The sequence below is a fragment of the Typopeltis vanoorti genome, chromosome 20 (assembly GCF_054136105.1).
Source record: "Typopeltis vanoorti isolate ZY-2024b chromosome 20, IOZ_Tvanoo_1.0, whole genome shotgun sequence".
Lineage (NCBI taxonomy): Eukaryota > Metazoa > Arthropoda > Arachnida > Uropygi > Thelyphonidae > Typopeltis > Typopeltis vanoorti.
Genome location: NC_143568.1, coordinates 85,451,944 through 85,473,151, shown reverse-complemented (window position 1 = coordinate 85,473,151; position 21,208 = coordinate 85,451,944). Strand labels below are relative to the sequence as shown.

Sequence of the window (21,208 nt, the reverse complement as noted above, 5' to 3'; positions counted from 1 at the left end):
TTAATTAATAAAAAAAATAAAGCAAAATGTAAAAATACAAGCCTAAGTAAGCTAGTATCAAAATCTCTGGACTAATGATAATAAAGAAATAAAATTATATAAAAGAAAGGATGAGCAAAGAGAAAATATTAAACTCTGAACTAAAAACTACAATAAATAAAGTGAAAAACTTCTTAATTCTTGGAGAAAAAAAAAAAGGATTGATTATTCCAGTTTATTAAAAAAAGGAAATAAAAATGGCTGCAGTAGCATTAATGGAATTAGCCTACTAAATGTCTTTGTAGCTCAGTGGAAGTGATTCTTACACTGTCTGCACTAGGCCACTCAAAGACAGACTGAAGTCCAGTAGTCGACTGAAGGAACTTTTTCTAAGCCTGGGTTAAAAGGGCTCACCTAAAAGGCATTATAGTTCACCCACCGATCAGAGACCCTTTGACACTTCTGCACATGTCCCAAAAAAGGAGAATCCATTCCGATAATAGGGTAATCAATCCGTCTTCTGGGATGAGTTTGTTTATTATTACAGGTCGGAAAATTTACCTTTTCTTTTATGAACATTGTAGTTTTTAAAGTGTAACTATTTCGCTTATATAACAGCTGGAAAAATGTATGTAGAGTATTAACAAAATAAAAAAAAAGGAATAGCATAAAACAAAAATTTAACGAAATTTATTTTTAAGAAAGTTTTCTATAATATAAAAATAATTATACAGAAAAACAAAAATTTTTTCCAAATGAACTTAGATATTCTAAACTTACAGTTGAGAGAACTGAGACACTTTAATGTCCTAAACCGATTAATTATTTATGACTTGTTGTGACTCTTTTAACAAACCCATGCAAAAAAAAGGTTGGAAAAAAATACCATTTTCAAATCCTTTTAATCTTCACAGTCATCTGAATCGGTGTCCGAATCGCCATCACTTTCACTTAAACTGATCACCAAAGGTTCGCATAATTCTTTGATAATTCCATCTCTGTCCCAATATATATTTTCCAATGAGGTGACATGAGAGCAATATTTTCCCCAGTTTTGAACTGTAATACTTTCAATCGCCTGTTCTGAAAGCTTAAAAAGTTTTGAACATGTCGATATCCTCAGTTATGTTGCGATGGCAAATGAAACTTTTCACTTCTGCCCAAACATACTCAATAGCATTAACATAGCAACATTAAAACTACTCAATAGCATTAAAACAAAATCTGAATTCATGAAGTATTTTCCTTAAAGTTTCTCTTTTCCAAGGAAAATTAATTTTTTCTTTAAGCACAAGAATCAATTTCGGACCAATTGGCACTCTTTTCTCAACCATGTAAAATTCGTGAATAGTTCTTCTAACATCTACATCAAAATCATTCAAAGCTACGGTTTCGATGGTTTTCTTTCTTTGGTGTTTTTTTAGGAGATTTAAATTTTGGCTTACTTACCTTCACCTTTTGATTCCCTATGAATTCTTTTAACAGTCGACCCTGATACACCCGCAATTACACTTACACGTTTTATGACTTGAGAAAGGGGAACAAGGAGACTGCCTTTTAACGATTCTTTTTTGCAGAATGTCAGCACATTATTCAATATTTTTTGCAAGAGCTACTGAAACGTTTAACAACAGAACTTGTTGACTGTACTGGATCCATCATACAAATTAATAATAAAAAAATAATGCAAAAAAGCGACAACAAAAATCAAGCTGCTATGAGTACAGCAACAGACAAGAAAGCACGCGATTTCGCATGTTTGCGACCAATCCGTACATCCTTCATTTCTTTCTCCCCTTCAGCATGAATCGACTATTCTTGGCAAAACGCCAAGCAGAGACCTACAAACGGTGGGTGAACTATAGCTTATAGCTAGCCTACTAAATGCAGGCTACAAGACTATAAGTCCACCACTGAGTTATGATTTTTCTATCCTTACAGACCACTTCACCCCAAGCCTCTCTTGCCTGCAGCAATCAATTTTACTTTAGTCTACCAATGAATATCCAAGGTTTGGTTCTTGTTTTCATACTCCATTTTTTCTCGAATAATATTTATATATTAGCCTAGAGCTTACCTCTGATATCTGCTTGACTTTGATTCTTTTCAAAACTTTTGTACATACTTTTCAACATAAAATTCATTTTGATTCTGCTCAATAACTAACTTTTTGTGTCTTAATCTCCATGTGAATTTGTGCACATCTTTATGATGGAACATGGTATTGGTAATGACCAGCTCATGTCCTGAACTGAAATTCTGCAGGTATTTTCCATTATTATTATTATTTTCTTTTCTCTGCAATATTTTCTCCAAATTTTCCTGAAAGGTTTCTCTATTGTCTGATATTTATTTATGACTGCTATTTAGTTCTCCAACAGGAGCAGTTTTGCCTCTCCTCTTCCTTTATGTTAGCTGCCTTCTCTAATGACTGAAAAAAATTTTTGAACTTCTTCCTTAGTAGAACCTTCTGCCAGTCTGTAGGAAAAAATCAAAGATGGGAAATTGTTCAATTTCCCCATTTTAATGTCTACTCACATCACATTATATGATAATATTTGTGATATAAGAACATTATTTTCATGTTGAGTGTTAAATACTATAGCTGCTCTTTATTTTCTCTGGTCATACTAAGTGAATCCCTTCCTTTAGTGTTACACAGCGATCAGCATTCATTTCAGTAAAATTATGGAGACTATAACCATGTTAGGAATAATTACTTTAATTTCCCAACGTTTTGACCTCCAAAATGCCAGCCAGTTTAGCCAAGTGGTTAACGTATCCACTCTCCAGCCAAAAGGCTGGGGGTTCGAATCCTGCCGTGGGCATGGATGTTTGTCTGTGAAAATACTAGTGGTGGTGGTCAGCAGTAGATAGCATTAGTGTAGATGATGAAGGTAGTTGCGGTTGGTGAAGTGGTGGAGATGGAGAGTTGTAGAGTAGGTACCCTCCCTCGATGAGTCTTAAACTATCTGGAGATGTTATGTAATAGTAATAATAAGGTCATTATCTGGAGTACACACACACGTGTGTGTGTGTGTGTGTGTGTGCGCAAAGTAAATTCACATCTTGGGTTGGAATAGAGAGGTGGCCTTTTTGATTTTCATGAGGAAGAATTCTTTACACACACACACACACATGTGTGTGTGTGTGTGTGTGTAAAGAATTCTTCCTCATGAAAATCAAAAAGGCCACCTCTCTATTCCAACCCAAGATGCGAATTTACTTTGCATGGAATCCATTTTTGCAATTAATAGTGCAAAACCTCCTGCAGACAACATTCTCCCTTGTGAAAGACAAACCCTAAAACAACTTAAAAACAATCAAGACATCATAATCCTCCCAGCTGACAAAGGAAATGCTAGTTATTCTTAATAAAATGGACTACCAGCACAAAATCTTGGAGTTATTAGACTCGGACACTTACTCTCAGCTAGATAGAGACCCTACTGGGGTGCTTCACAACTGCACTAATAATCTTCTGAGAACTACTACAGAATTACCAAGAAATATCCACCTTTCTCTCCACTCACTTCATCCACTTATTCCCCGACTGTATGGTCTTCCGAAGATACTCCTTTAAGACCTATAGACAAAGGTATCGACTCTCCTACATACAATTTGTCGAAGTATCTTGCTTCTTCATTGAAATGCATCACAGGTAAATCTTCTTTCATTAAAAATTCAGCAGAATTTATATCTAAGATGAAAGGTGTCAAACTCACAACTCCAATATTATGACACCAGTTTCGATGTTGTCTCTCTCTTTACTAATGTACCCACCCAGGATGTTCTCACTCTGTTAAAAAACAAGATTTCAAAAAAGATCTTCACATTAGTATCTCACTGTGTTAATTTGGGCTATTTTAAATTTGAAAACTTCATTTACAAACAAAATACCAGATTAGCTATGGGTAGCCCATTGTCTCCGTGCTGGCGAACAGATTTTTTGGAAGATTTCGAAGAAAAGGCTATTTCTTCTGCTTCGTTGAAAGCAAAGATATGGCTACGTTATATAGACGATGTTTTCTTGATCTGGGAACATGGCCAAGATAACCTTCAAATATTCCTTAATCACCTACACGCTATACATCCAAATATCAAATTCACCTCAGAGTTAGAAGTGGACAGTTCCCTTCCTTTTTTAGATATTAAATTAACAAGGGCATCGAAAAAAATTGAATTTGCCATCTTTGGAAAACCTACACATACCGATAGGTACTACATGCGGACTCTCACCACTATCTCCGACAGAAATTTTGCATCATCTCTACTCTTGCCCATAGGGCCAGATCCTTGTTATTAGAAGAACAAAAGCTTAAAAATGAACTAAAGCACCTCCAAAGTACCTTCAAACAAAATGGACACTCTGAGAAAAATATAAACAGACTTCTTTTTCATTGTCACCATCAACCACCAAATGAGGATACAACTAATTTCAAAGCATACATCTCCTTACCTTATATTAGTTCTCTCTCCCCAAAACTGGCAAAAATCTTAAAGAAATACAATATCAAGACTTTTTTCACTACTTTTCCCAAGCTCCAGTCTATTTTAAGCTGTCCAAAAGAGAAACACAACAATCTTCAGTTTCCTGGTGTCTACAAAATTGTTTGTGATTGCAGTAAACCATATATATTATGGTCAGACTGAAAAATCAATCCTTTTCCACTTAGAAGAACACCAGAAGAACACGTTGTAAGATATTTCTTACAACGGAATTCGGGCCAGTGCCTTATCCAGCCATTTATTGTTTTCTGTTAACACCAATGATGTTGAAGGCCTCCAACATCCAATAGACTGGAATCTAACAAATAACATTCCCAAATGTTACAACGAACTCGAGAGATGAATAGTGGAATCGAAAGAAATAGTTCTTGATGCCTCCCACATGAATAACAACCTAAGTTACAGTTTGGCAGACTCGCATAGTTCTGCCATTCAATACTGGCACACACGCACACATGTGTGTGACGTTTCAACTCAATCTCCCAGTTAAACTTTTATTACAGTTAATTGTCATGCTTAGTTATATTGAAAATGCAATGCTTTTATGGTCTTTCCATTTTACATATTTTTATGCTGTTACACCTGACGATTTATTATTAATATCATTATTAATTGAGAAGAAATTTACACACTCAGTAATTGAAATAAAACCAGTGTCTCCTAGAATAATCACAGCCAAACTACAAGCAAAAGGTCAAACAATTAAAATTATCCAAATATATGCACCAGACAGTAACCATTCAGAGGAAGAAATAGAAACTTTCTATGAAGAACTACAACAGGAAATAGATAATTCCAAAAATAGAGAACTCATGATAGTGATGGAAGATTTTAACGCTAAAATAGGACAGTTCACAGTAGACAAAAAAGATATGTTGGGGAAATTTGGATACAGAGAGCTTAACGACAGAGGAGAACAATTACTCCACTTCTGTAAAGCAAACGATCTAATGATTGCAAACGCATTGTTCTATCAACGCCCTAATAATAAATATACATGGGCATCCCAAGATGGTAATATAAGAACTGCATAGACCATATCATCATAAACAAACAATGGAAAAGATTAGTAAATAATGTATGAACAATAAGAAGCTTTGATTTCGACACTGACCACGAAATATTAACTGCCAAAGTGAAGAAAAAATTCAACAGGAAAAACAATATCTGAAAAGAAGAAAACATCAACCTATCAAAACTAAAAGATAACTTAAGCAGAAGTCTATTTTTAGAACAGATGTGCTTGAAATTAAAACCCTTCATCTTCCAGAACAGTGGAAAATACTGGGAAGAAGGAAAAGAAACAGTGTTATCAATTGCAAAAGACACTCTAGGTTCCAAACCCAAAATAAACAAACAGTGGATAACCCAAGAAATCGCAGCTACAATAGAAGAGAAAAGAGAGTTCAAGATACTTGTAAACCAACAAAACAATGAAGAGAATAGAGAAAAATAGAGAGCACTAAAAATAAAGTTGATAACCTATGCAAAAAAGCCAAAGAAAAATGGTTAGAGGAAGCATACCAACAAAACAACCTAAAAGTCTTCCATGACACTATAAGAGAAATAACAAAGGAATTCTCAGCAAAAGCAGTAACAATGATAAACAACAAGATGAGTGAAACCGGGAATATTGACGATATAAGAAAAATCTGGTCAAACCATTTTAAGACTATCTTTCACCAAGGAAACAAAACTACAATGCCAACAATAGAAGAAAATAACGGCCACCCAAAAATTTTACAAGTTAGATATGCAATAAAACAGATGAAAAACAATAAAGCACCAGGCGTTGATACTATCCCTACTGAACTGTGGTCATAATGGAGGCAGCACATCAATAGAATATTTAACAACCCTATTCAATAAAATAGTACAAACAGGAGTGATCCCAGATGACTGGAGAACTGGAAAGATCATCCCAATATACAAGAAAGGAGACAAAAGAGACTGCAGAAATTAATTTGCCAATCAATTTGCTCTCCCACACCTATAAAATATTCGTAAGAATCATACAAAATAGATTAAAAAACACCTACGAAGAAATGATAGGCATAGAACAAGCTGGTTTCTGAGGAAACTATTCAACAATAGACCAAATTTTCACATTGCACCAACTAGCAGAGCTCAGCTGGGAAGACCATAAAGAACTATATTGTTGTTTGGTGGACTTTAAACAAGCTTTCGATAGCATCAACAGAGAAATCCTTCTTAAAGTTCTACTAGAAAAAGCAATAGACAAATATATAATACAGTTTCTGATAAAATATTACTCTAAGACAAATGTTTAAAAAGGACACACTCACAACAGAACTTATAGATTTCCAAAAAGGAGTAATGCAAGGATGCCCATTAACCCCATGCCTATTCAACATACATCTAGATGAAGTTGTAAAGAAGGCAACAGACAATGAGCCTGGAATCATTGTCAATGGTTTAAACATAAATAATATCAAATATGCAGATGATCTTGTCCTTATGGCAAGAACCCCAAATAAACTACAAAGGTTGATAAACAAGCTAAACAAAACCTGTAAAACATATGACATGACAATAAATATACAAAAGACAAAAGTGATGAAAATAGGGAGGAACAGAACTATTATCTCAGCCACCCTAAATGGAGAACAAATAGAACAAGTAGACAACTTCATATATCTTGGATCAAAATTAATAGAAACAATACATGAACTCAAAACAATCAAACACAATAGCAATAGGATGGACTACCATGGGAAAATTACAGAAAATTTGAAAAATAAACAAGATATCTAAGCAAGCCAAAATCAAATTATATGAATCAATAATTATACCAGCATTCATCTATGGAGCAGAAGTGTGGACAGTTAAGAAAAGAGAGGAGAAAAAACTGCTGGCATTTGAAATGAAATTTCAAAGTTGGATAGAAAAGAAAACAAACAGCACAGTCAGACAAGAATTATTGTATAAAAAGACAATAACAGAAAAAATTAGAAAACAACAACTGAGATGGTTTGGCCACACTGTACGCATACAGACTTCCTAACGTTCCAATCAGTACTTTTCCAACTGAAAAAAAGAAGACCCGGAAGATCAAGAATTACCTGGCTGAAATCAGTAAAGAACATCTTGGGATGCAGAACATATAAGGAACTTTTTCCAACAGCAAGGAATAGAGAAGACTGGAAGATCCTGCTCAAGAGAAGACTCAACCCATCTTCGATAGAAGAGAAGACACCTGACGAAGTCAGCTTTCTGACAAAACTAGTCGTATTCTATTAAGGTTCTGAATTTAAATTCCTTGGCATTTATTCATTAAAATTTAACAAATATATATATATATATATATATACTAGGGGACTCTTCCCCCCCTGGCTAGCAGAATTATATAACTTTAAATTTTACTCATGTTCTGAACATAATTACATAATTCAAACCCATCTCTTTCCAGTAAAAAGGCATAGGCTAATCTGATAACTGTGTCACATTAAGTCAACACTGTACAATTCTCAGGGAGCATTTTCAAGACAATATGCTGATTTTTTCGCAAATCAGCACCTTCTTAATTTAGCATCTGGTGAAAATGCAACACTTGCTAATGTAACAATCTGGGGTGTAGTTTGAGAACACTGTTATAAATGTTTTAAAAAGATACCTATTGGGATGGCAAATAAGTTCATTCCATTTATGCGGTGGTACAAGTTTAAGCTGCTTCGCCTGTCACTATTGTTGCGCTACTGAGCAACGCTATTGCGTAGTTGAAAGGCGACATCTCACATAACCTTTCAGTAAATTTTCGTTAGGCCTACTTCAGTTGCGTGTGTGTAACATATTTTTAGAAATGGAAGGAAATAACATACATTACTGGCATATTTTGCTTTTTTTATTTCAAAAAAAGGCAATCGAGCTGCGGAAGCCCATAAAAAATATGCTGCATATATGGGGATGGTGCCTTAACAGAACGCATATGCCAAAAGTGTTTGCCAAATTCTGTTCTGAAATTTCAACGTCGGTAATGTGCCTCGCGCCCGACTGAGGTCGATTCGAGCGTTGTGAAGGATATCGTCGACAAAAATCCGTCATAAACAGTGCGGGTGATTGCTGCAGTACTGAACATATCCCATACAAGCATCGAAAACCATTTGCACAAGCTGGGATATGTTTTCAAAACTCAATGTTTGGGTGCTGCATGAATTGACTGAGGCCAATATGACTGCTCACATATCCATCTGTGATTCGCTGCAACGTCGTCAAGAAGCGATCCATTTTTCAAGCGGATGATTACAGGAGATGAAAAATGGTCATGTATGATAACATAGTACATAAAAGATCATGGGGGCACAAAAGCGAACCGCCGCAAACAACCTCGAAAGCGGGATTGTACCCAAAGAAGATCATGCTCTGTGTGTGTGGGGATTATAAAGGTGTTGTCCACTACGAGGTGTTATTGTCAGACAGAATGATTGATTCAACTGTCTATTGCTCACAGTTAACACGACTGGCCTGTGCAATTAGCATAAAACATCCTGAATTGGCAAATCGGAAAAAAGTTGTCTTTCACCACGACAATGCCAGACCCCCACACATTGTTAACAACCCAGAGTAAATTGTTACGTCTTGGCCAGGAGGTTTTGCCGCATCCTCCAAATTCACCGAACCTGGCACCTTCCGATTAACACTTATTCCGATCATTGCAGAATTCTCTGAACGGGAAAACCTTCGCTAATGAGGAGGCTGTCAAAAGACACCTGGATCAGGTTTTCGTAAACCTGAGGAGTTTTATGAACGGCATAATGAAGTTGGTGGACAGATGGCAAGAGGTCATTGATAAAGAGGGTCAATATATAACTGACTAGTATGTATTATATATATTAAATAAAATGTGTTTCATTCCACTCTGAAAAACCGAACAAACTTATTTGCCAACCCAATACATTACACTAAATATGCAGAATTACATATATGTAACAATGATAACCATTAATCCAAGTTAAAAACATTCAGAAACAGATTGGTCATCTCCAAATGAAATATTCTAAAGAAGCATCCTGTCAGTTAACCACTATAAATTTATGGGAAATATATTGCTGAACAATAAAAGATTTAACATATAATAAATATGATAACTGTGATTAAATAAATTGTAAATGAAGTTATAAAAAGTAAAAATGGAAAATGAATCAAAGCAAGCAAATATAACATTATAATATATAGTATATACCAAATGCAAAACTTTCTCACATACCTGTTAACATCACTAGGCCATTTTGAACAAACATGTCTTGAAGTTTCACCTGTCACAATTAAAAAATATATATAAAAAAATCTTTAAATATATTCTTATATATGTGAAGATAAAAATATACATATATAATATATAAAAGGAAAACATATAGATATATATTCATATACACTGTAAAAGTTGGAAAAACATTGATAAAAATACAGAAGATAAACATTACAAAGGTAGCAAAATGTTTTGGAAGCTTTTGAAACAAAAAGTTAAAAAGCTCAGAGTAATGTAAAAGGAATCAGAGATGATAAAGGTGCTATAAAAATTAAAGATATTCTGGATGAGTGGAATGACTACTTTGAAAGATTGTTAAATAAAACCAGCAGATAACAGGGACAGAAAATATTCAAGAAGAATGAAATCAGGAATACATATGTCAATACTTGAGGTGAACACAGCCATAAAAATTTTGAAATGTGGAAAGGTAACTGGAGCAGATGATAATTAACCAGAAATACTCAATTATAAAAGTTTTATAGTGGCTGCACTGCATAATTCCGAAGATATGGTCAGAAGATTAAATACTAGATTGGAGTAGAGCTCTCATCTGTAAAAAGAGAAATAAAACAAAATATGAGAATTAAAAAGAAATTTCCTTAATGAGTGTTTCAGGCAAGCATATTTGAAAAGAGACTAAGAAAAATCATTGAAGAGAAACTTGCAAAAGAACAAGTCAGGTTCAGGCCAAATAGAGGAAGTCAGGATCAGATTTCCACTTTAAGACAGTTGAGAAACCATGGGAATAAAACACAGATCTGCATTTAAGTTTTATAGATATATAAAAAGAGAAAAGCTTTTCAAAATACTATTTATTTATTCGTATGGAGTTCCCTCCCTTTTCTCCCCTGTCCCTATTGGGGTGAGTTGAGCCCCCTCATGGGGGGAGGTTAAGTATTTATGGCTGTAGATCCATGTGTGTTCACGGGGCCGGTTTGCCTGCTTGTGGGATGAAAAACGCCAGATAAACTGGTGGAAAAAATGCCTGCAACAAGACTGGCTAACTTGGCTATGGCTGAGGAATGTCCTCAAATTTCTCACGTCTTCGATGGGAATCGAACCTGGGGCACTCCTTCCCAAGTTATATGGTTGTGAAGTGCACAGCCATTAGGCTAACTGCGCAAACTTCAAAATTATAATCATGTGGGATAAATTAAATTTTAAATAGAACAATACAGTCTATATTTTATTATTATTATTATTATTATTATTATTATTATTAAGAGAGACTCATCAAGGGAGGCCACATAGTTGTTCTTGAATTCATTCACGCTGCTTGCACACATAAGATCTCATGGCAATCCATTCCAATCAATCACACATCACTCTATGAGAAAAAAATTTAAATCTCACTCCCTTCTTAGTGCCATTCATTCTCAGCTTCCATGGATGCCCTCTTGTCCTTTCCTCACCCTCCATACAATAAAAAATTCCATTAACTGAAATCCTATATGAACCTTTCAGAAGTTTCTAAATCTCAATCATGTCACCCCTCTTTCTCCTGCTTGCAGTCTACAAATTCTCAATCTATCTTCATAATCAGTATTCTACAACCCTGTTATCATTTTTAACACACCTTTGCACTTTCTCCACCGTATCAGAATCCAAATGGAAACCAAGAGACCAGATCTATGCACAATAGTCCAAGTGAGGTTTTATCAAGGCCTTGTAAAGAGGTAAAATGACATCCTTATCTTTACATCAAAGTTTGTTTCCGCATTGCAGTTATCTTTTGAGTAGTATTTGCAATCTTGGCTACATGGTTGCCTGCACTTCAACTTCCTACATACCAACACTCCAAGATCCCTAGCCTGATCAGTTTCTTTTAGCATAATCCCATTTGGATATCTAATCATGCCAAAGTGCATGACTTTACATTTACTGACATTGAATTGACATCAATTTTCCCATGCCCACAATTCCAGCTGATTCAAATCATTCTGCAAGTACTGCATAACCAGAAATGCTGCATATCAGCAGCATTTCTGATTACCCTACCCATCTTTGCATCATCAGCTCATAGCAGTATGTTGCTTGTCAAATCCCTCCCAATATCATTAATGTACAGACTCTCCTCTCTTCTTCTACAGCTTCTCCCACTTAAGTGGGGTCACTGTTTGTTATGAGTCTCCTCCACACCTTCCTGTCTTGGGCTGTCACCACATCCAAGTTCTTCATCTTCAAGTCCTCTTCTACCAGCTCCCTCCATCTCTTCTTTGGCCGCCCATGCTTCCGCCTTCCTTGCACATCCATCTGCATGACCCTTTTTCCCACATATTCGTCCTCCCTCCTCATCACATGACCAAACCATCTCAACCTTGCCTCCTGTATTTTCGCTCCTAAGTTCGTAACTTTCACTGTTCCCCTGACATAGTCATTTCTCAGATGATCCTTTCTGGTCACACCGCACATCCACCTAAGCATTCTCATCTCTGCTACTTCCATCCTGCTGATGTTATTTTTCCTGAGGGCCACAGTTTCTATAGCATATGTCATAGCTGGCCTCACTACGGTCCTATAAATTTTGCCTTTCAGATTGATCGGCACCCTCTTATCGCATAACACTCCAGCCATCTCCCTCCAGTTCCTCCAACCTGCTTGTATCCTGCATCCCACTTCCTTCTCAGCTCCTCCATCTTCTTCCACTGTTGAACCTAAGTATCTAAAGTCTCTCACCTTCCTGATGACATTTCCTTCCAGCTCCAGATCTGTCTCCTGGCCACCGCCCACTGCGCAACACATATACTCTGTCTTACTTCTGCTCAGTCTCATACCTCTCTCTTCCAGTACTTTTCTCCGTCTTTCCAGTTTAGTTTCTGCTTCTTCTCTTGAATCTACACACAGCAAGATGTCATCTGCATACAACATTGTCCAAGGTGCATCTTCTCTCACCTCCTCTGTTACCACCTCCATCACAATATTAAACAGAAACGGACTTAATGCTGACCCTTGATGCAAGTCAACTGTTACTTGAAAACTTTCTGTCTGTCCCAAACAGGTCCGAACACTTGTCTTCACATTTCTGTACATTTCCCGCACCAACCTGACATATTTCTCCGGCACCTTCTTCTCCCTCAGACACCTCCAGACTTCTTGCCTTGGCACTCTATCGTATGCTTTCTCCAGATCAATAAATACCAGATGTAGCTCCCTTTGTTTCTCTCGATATTTTTCCATCATCTGTCGTAACCCAAAGATAGCATCTGTTGTTGATCTACCAGGCATGAAGCCAAATTGTTCCTTTGCAATCTCCACCTCCTCCCTCAATCTACCATCAAGAACCTTTTCTAGGATCTTCATTGTGTGGTACATCAACTTTATTCCTCTGTAATTTTTACAGTCTTGTGCATCCCCTTTACCCTTGTAGATGGGAACAAGAGTACTCTCCCTCCATTCCTCGGGTATATTTTCCTGTTGGCAAACTTTCATGAACAGGTCCCACAGCAGGTCAATTCCCTCTTCCCCCAGTGCCTTCCATGCCTCCACTGGAATTCTGTCGGGGCCCACCGCTTTTCCATTCCTCATCCTCTTCATGGCCTCCATCACTTCCATTCTACTGATGTTCTGCACTATCCCCTCAGCAGGCTGCCCATCTCCTCTGTGAGTCCTTGCATTTTCCTCATTCAAAAGTCCCTCAAAGTATATTTTCCATCTGTTTCTTATGTCCACATCCCTCCCAATATCATTAATGTACAGACTGATTACCTTAAATCTTTATTCACGCTAATATTCTATAACCCAAACCCATATTCTCCAATTTATGCAACAGTCTAACATGCTGTATTCTGTCAAAAGCTTTGGGAAAATTCAAAAAGTATCAGGGTGTAACCATTCCCCTTGTCTAGTTCAATGGTAACACTGTTATAGAACGTGAGCAAGTTGCTAAAACATGACCTTTCCTTAGTAAATCCATTTACTCATTGCAAAGCAGAGATTCACGGTCAACCCATTTCTGAATGCGAGCCCTAATCAAAAGTCATTAAGAGCTAATAGGAGCTCAACCATTTTGTAGTATAAAAGATGTTAGAGGATTTATTTATTTTGTTTACAAATGTCATTGGTATCATAAAAAAAAAAAAAAAATAAAAATAAAATAAAAAATAAACCCTTTCAACCACAGGGGAAAAATGCATAGGACCTGGCTTAGTTCAATTTTCAATAAGTTAAATACATCTGAAGGAGAGCTTTCTATCAATAAATGGTTAATGATGAAAAACCGAGTTTTTATTTGATTGTTAATTTAAAAAATACATACAAAAATTAAAAGAAACCAACGAATTCCATCACAGATTACTTGTTGCTTCTTTAGAGTAAAATATAAAAATGCATAGTAGATGATAAGAACTATAAATAATAGAAAACATGTGGAGACAGTGAAGGGCGGCATGAGTCATTGCCTTCTAGCAGTTTGGAGATGATTACACTGTTGAAATCTGAGATATGAAGAGATCTAATAAAGGATTTTGAAATGTCACTCAGAATCAACCCTCGATTTTGTTGAACAATCCATGAAAAAAAAATGACTGTGGTGGATTTTTTTTTTATCTAATGAGAGAGAAGAGTTTTCTTCTAGATGAAGCTCCTATTTCAATAGATGAAATGAGTATGGGAAGAGTGATAAGCAAAACCTGATCTTTCTTCCTCTTTTTTTTTTCATCTCAAAATTTCTAGAAGTTTGACCTATGTAGGAAAGGCTAGGAACAAGGAATTCTGTAAACTCCCGAATATTGTAGAATAAGTTACTGTTTTTGAGAGAGCAAAGATAGCTAAATATAATGAGAATAGATTTGTATGCCACTCTGATTAGCAATTTCAGTTAAAGCATTACCGATATAAGCAACAGAAACAGTCTCTGTAGTGCACGTCAGAATATGTTATTGAGAATAGTTCTTTTTGGAACATTTCTTTTGCTATCCATTGAGAACAAACTGTCTGAGCCGAATTTCTCATTTTTTTGTCTTCATCTTTCAAGGCAGAGATAGCAAGTTTTTTGAGAGTAAGTTTTTTTTTTTTTTTTTTTAAAGGTAGTATGGTGAAAAGAGGATGAATGGAGGTAATATCCAGTATGAGTATGAGTGGGCTTGAGATAACTGTCTAATGTGAAACCATTTTAAGAAGTTTTAAATAAGGGTGTCGGCAGGGAATTTGAGCTGTGCTGAAAAAAAAAATGCTTTTTTAATCAGTGAATAGTCTAACATCTGTCGAGATTTGTGCTACATTGTTTTTCTGGAATACGAGTGTCCTTCAGTGGTCGTTTTCAAAGTTAGTTCTTGTCGCTATATTGTGTATTTTGTTACCGAGAAGACAGGGCCGGAATCAGATGTATAACGGTGGAAGAGAAGACGAAGATAACATAAGTTTTCATTATTTAGTTTTGTTTTATTTACATTTAGTATACTTAAATGTTTTGTTTGTACTTTTACTTATATTCCATTATATTTGTTTAGCGTTTAGTTCTAATAGTTCCTTGACACTATTTTGAATAATGGTGGCAGCGGCAGTTAAAATTGCAAATGCGTATCACCAAGTCCTCCCCCATTTAAGAACTCCATTTTGCGTGATATCATACGGGATTTTATAGCATGCAGGACTTGTGGAATGTATGCATCCCGGAGGTTGTATCTGCGGCAGGCGAGAGAAGGGGAAATATGTATATGTGCAAAATGCAGGCAATGGGAGGACTTGGTGAGTTAGAGATTACTATAACTGAAAGTCTTAGAGGAGAGAGAGTGAGGGATAAATGTGAGCAATCGAGGAACAGGGTGGTAAGAGGTGTAATGTATGGGAACTCAATGATTCATGGTGTGCAAGATAGGATGCATGAGGAGTGTTTGCCTGGAGGAACGATAGAAAGTGTGGCTATGGTAATTAAGAGGGGTGAAAGGGTGGATGAGATGATTGTGATAGTAGGAACAAATGACTTGAGAGGTAATGTAAATTGGTCAGAGAAAGATATGAGATTCTTGCTTGAGATTGTACGAAAGAAGATGCAGAGAGGAAAGATAGTGTGTGTGTGTGTGTTGCCTAGGTATGATAGTGACAAGCTGAGCAGTAATATAGTAATACAGAATAACATAATAGCTAGAATGTGTCAGAAGAGAGGATTGGAATATGTGGATGCTTGGAGGGCATTTGAGGACAAAGGAATTTTATACGAGAGACCGCTTGCATTTGAATGAGGAAGAATGGAGGCAACTGGAGAGATTGCTATTCTGAACTAGTCGTGTGTATGCAGGGAAACTAGAATGACCAGGGTGGATGGTAGCAAGGGTGGGCCCTTGTGGGAATGGGTACTTGGGAGAAGGGGGACAACATCAGACAACGTTGAGCCCAGCGGAGTCTAGAGGAGATAATGCTGGGTACAGAAACAGTGGCATTTTTATGCTTTATACTAACGCCAGGAGTATCCGGAATAAAGGAGAGGAATTGGTGGCGCTGATAGCATTAGCATGGCCAAAGATCATTGGGATCACTGAAACATGGTTGACAGAAGAGGATATAATAACAGGAATAGAAGTAGCAGGATACAGCATTTTCGGCAGGATAGGAAGGGAAAGCATGGTGGTGGTGGAGTACTGCTTATGATAAGTGACGACTTATGTCCTCTAAGAGTAGAGGCTTTGAAAGGCAGTGACACTAATGATTTTGAAAGCATATGGTGTGAGGTAGAGGTGGGTAGGACAGGATATTTAGTGGGGTGTTGCTACAAACCAAGGAGCACAGAGGGTGGGGACCAAGAGATGTTTAGACAGTTGAGGTTGGCAAGTGCAAAAAGAATGATAGTTAAAATCTTCCATAACAATCATTCTTTTTGCACTTGCCAACCTCAACTGTCTAAACATCTCTTGGTCCCAACCCTCTGTGCTCCTTGGTTTGCATAAATTGGGGAGAGGAAGATGCAGGTAGCAATAAGGGAATGGAATTTCTGGAATTCTTGAGGGACAAATGTTTTAGGCAACATGTAATAGAGGGAACAAGATGTTCAAGAGTTTTGGATTTGATCATTAGCATAAGAAGAGTTGATAATAACTGAGATGACATCTCTCCCACCAGTTGGAGAGAGTGACCATGTGGTTTTGACTTGGAAGATGAATAGACATGCAGAAGTATCAAAGAGATGGGAATGTATGTGGAATTATAAGGCAGGTGATTATAAGTCTTAGATATCAACTTGGGACAGTTCCATGGTGGGAGGAATTGGAAGGCCGGGATATCATTATTGATTGAGAAATTGTGAAGGAATATTTGTTAGCAGCAATAGTAAGCTGTATTCCACAAGTGAAGAGGAGGACACAATTTGGTGTAAAGTGGATGACAAACAATATTAAACTGGAACTGCATGTGAAAAAGAGACTATGGAAGAGATATAAGGAAACAGGTGAACAGCAGATGCATGAAAAATATAAGACACAGGCCAGGAGAGTGACCAGTATGGTAAGGAAGGCGAAACTGGAATATGAAAAGAGATTGACCCTAAGATCCAAAGAAAATCCTAGGGAATTTTTTAGCTATGTGGCCAGTAGGAGGAGAAATGACTGTGGAAGAATGACATTGTGGGATAAAAATGGGAATAGAATGACTGATGCAGAGGACATAGTGGAATTGTTCAATGAACACTTTATTGGAGTATTTCATCCTGGAGGAGTCAATTTGAATACTAGAGGAATAAAGCAGGTTCAAGGTTTAGAGGTACAGGAGGAGAGTGTGTTCCACATACTGAGTACTCTGGATGTTAGTAAAGCTGTGGGACTGGATGATATTTCACCACAAGTTTTGAGAAAATGTGCTAAGGAACTGACAGTGCCCTTGACCTGGCTTTTCAATGAAAGTCTGGCTGTGGGAAAGGTGCCTGGAATGGAAGGAAGGTAAGATAGTGCCATTGCATAAGGGTGGTAGCAAAATGGAAGTGTCTAATCATAGGCCAGGTTGTGTGTCATCAGAAATTGTTAAGATCTTGGAGAAATTAGTGAGGGACAGTATACAGCATTGGGCAGATGAGGGTAATGTTATCTGTGAGAGTCACCATGGATTTGTGAAGGAGAGCTCTTGTTTTAGTAATATGCTAGCCTTTTATAATAAAGTTACAAGAGCAGTAGTTGAGGGAAAGGCATATACTGCCATTTTCTTGGATTTAGAGAAGGCATTTGACAGGGTGCCACATGATAAGCTGATATTTAAGTTGCAGCACCTGGGTTTGGATGTCAGGTTGGTCAACTGGATTCAGGATTGGCTGGTCAATAGGTATCAGAGTTGTGTATGGTGAGGAAGTTTCAAGGAGGCAGAGGGTTACAAGTGGGGTCCCACAGCGCTCAGTACTGGGACCTATATTATTTAACCTTTATATCAATGACATGGTCAGTGGATTGTAGGGGGATATTCAGTTGTTTGCGGATGATGTGAAGCTGGGAAGGATTATTAGTAATAGTACAGATGTGGTAGCCCTGCAAGAGGATTTGAATAAGCTAGACAGATGTGCAAATGAACGGGGATATCGATCTAATGCAGCAAAATGTAAGGTCTTGAGATTTGGGACACGTCGATGGGATGCTGCATACTCTATTGGAGGAGCTATGCAGGAGGAAGTAGGGGAGACAAGAGATCTTAGGTTGAAGATTGATAGAAACCTGAAATTCAGGGGACATATTGCAAAGGTGGTGAAGGTAACACAGAGGATTGCTGCAATAATGAGAAGGATGCTGACCTGCAGAGATAAAAGAGTTATCATTCAGCTGTATAAGACCCTAAGGAGACCGCACTTAGACTATTGTTCTCAGATTTGGTCCCCAGGATTTGAAGGGGATATATTAACTGTGGAAAGGGTACAAAGGCAGATAACAAAGATGGTTTCAGAACTGTACAATGTTGGCTACGAGGATTGGATGAGAGAATTTGGACTGCAGAGTTTGGTGGATAGAAGAAGGAGAGGTGATATGATTGAGACTTTTAAACTGTTGAGAGGTAGTTATAGGGTTGACACCAGGGAGTTCTGCAGGATGATTATCCACCAAACTCTGCAGTTAGAGGACTGATGACAAGGGGCCATCCCTGGAAGTTGCGAAAGGAAACTATGAGCAAGAAGGTGAGGAGTGGTTTCTTTGCATGAAGGGTGGTTGAACCATGGCATGCATTGCCTGATAGTGGTGAGAACGAGAATGGTCAATGAGTTTAAGGAGTGGTATGATGGACTTTGTGTTTCCTAGGAGGAACCTCTCGTGATGAGTCTTGATAGAATTTGTTTCCTAGAAAGGACCTCCTGCGATGAGTCTTGATAGAATTTGTTTCCTAGAAAGGACCTCCTGCGATGAATCTTTTGACTCCATGGAGGCCTGAATAATAATAATAATGTCAAGAAAGGGTAGTTCACCTTTGTTTTAAACTTCCAAAATGAATTTTATTTTTTGGTGGAATGAAAACTGAGAGAGAAAACTGTTTCAATCAACAATGCCATGTTTCCATGGCATTGCTGATTGAAACATAGTTCATAGTTCCATAGAAACCATAGCTCAGAGGATAAAGATGCCATTAATGTATCTCCATCAGATGGCATGTTTCAGATTGGCTGCAGCAAGAAACTATTTTTTTTGAAATTTTTCATGAAGAGATTTGAGCATATGGGCAATAAAAGACTTACTGTGACTCATAAGGAGAAGGATGAGGTTTCAGTTATCACTTTTCCCATGCACATCATGACACTGACTGGAACAAGACATCCATGCCTTATCTAAAAGAAAAATTCTTCTCTCCTCGGATAAAAGAATCCACTATAGTTGTTTTTTTCTCATGGCTCACCCAACAAGAATCAAGGACTGATTCAAAGTAACATTTGGAAATCTCTTTCACCAGATTTCAACTTTGCAACTAATCATCTCCAAACAATGATTGAAAACAGATGACTGTGCCACGTTTCACTGTCATGCGTTTTCTATTATTTATACTACGATGGTTCTTTCCAGCCTCGATTGTTAATTTCTATTTTATATTTGCCAACCATACATTTATATATTTTACCCTGAAGAAGCTATACTTAATTTTTGATGAAACTGCTTACTTTCTTTTAATTTTTGTATGCCTTTTTAATTCATAATGACCAAATAAAAATCCAATTTTTGATCAATAAAATGAAAACTACAGTACTATGTACTGATAATATTTAAATTATTAACAGAATTTAAAATGCTACAGGTATGGTGAATTAAAACTTCCTCAGTTTCGTGTCTAATGTATTTTCTTTTTCCACTTCATCAACTCTGATAGATATTTCTACGCTATTTCTATTCATCTAATTATAACTGCTTTAACTGGAATTAATGTAACTAATTCTCCATTAATCTTTTCTGTATTCTCACAACACAAGGATGGAGGACATTCTCCATAAGTGCATCTGGCACAGTATGACCTTTGCTGTCCTTGCCATAAAACCACAAAATCAATCAATCAATCATAAGTGCATATGACAACTGGCTAGCTTATTGCATGAGGCAGATATGAGTGTACCTCTAACCTTAAATCAATCTAAGATTTCATAAGGAAGAAAAAAAAACTTTTTTTTTTTTTTTGTATTCCTTTAAAAAAAGAAAATATTAAATCATATTACTACCATAGTTCAGGTTTCTGTGAAGAGTGAATGAGTTAAAATAAATCACATATAGTCATCAGTGCAATTTTTGGGGGGTTTAAAATTATGATTATGCTTTCAATCCAATGAACTTGTACAGCAGTTTTATTTTTTTAATTAACATAAGGTGTCAAGCATCTAAAAAATACTCATAATTCAATTCAAGAGAACTTTAATTAAAAATAAAAAAAGGCAAAAAAAAAAAATCTGCAAATAAGCTGAAGATTTTAATTTTTCAGCTTATTTCTCAATAGGAAGGCATTTAATAAATTTAGTAATCAAACTTTTGTTTAACACCTACAAGGACTATGTCTACTATATAAATAATTCTCTTCTCTTCTGTCTAAGACGGGCTGAGTCTTCTCTTGAGCAGGATCTTCCAGTCTTCACTATTCCTTGCTGTTTGGAAAAGTTCCTTGTATGTTCTGCATCCTGAGATGTTCTTTATTAATTTTAGCCAGGTAATTCTTGGTCTTCTTTTTTCAGTTGGAAAAGTATTGATTAGGATGTCAGGAAGTCTGTCTGCATCCATGCGTACAGTGTGTCCAAACCATCTCAGTTGTTGTTTTCAAATTTTTTCTATTATTGTCTTTTTATACAATAGTTCTTGTTTGACTGTGATGTTTGTTTTCTTTTCTATCCAACGTTCTATTTATTTTTCTTAAGCATTTGATTTCAAATACCAGCAGTTTTTTCTCCTCTCTTTTTTTAACTGTCCACGCTTCTGCTCCATAGATGACTGTTGGTATAATTATTGATTCATATAATTTGATTTTGGCTTGCTTAGATATCTTGTTTTCCAGATTTTCTGTAATTTTCCCATGGTGGTCCATCCT

The 21,208-nt window shown here is 36.6% G+C and overlaps 1 protein-coding gene across 1 annotated transcript in view; it reads right to left on the bottom strand.

The window, feature by feature from the left end:
- LOC150095623 (serine/threonine-protein kinase unc-51-like) overlaps nucleotides 1–21,208 on the bottom strand; it is a 393,781-nt gene that overhangs the window by 151,883 nt on the left and 220,690 nt on the right. The window contains exon 14 of the mRNA XM_090409927.1: nucleotides 9,713–9,761. Within this exon, the coding sequence (XP_090266053.1) occupies nucleotides 9,713–9,761 (49 nt within the window). The remainder of the gene's footprint in view (nucleotides 1–9,712; nucleotides 9,762–21,208) is intronic.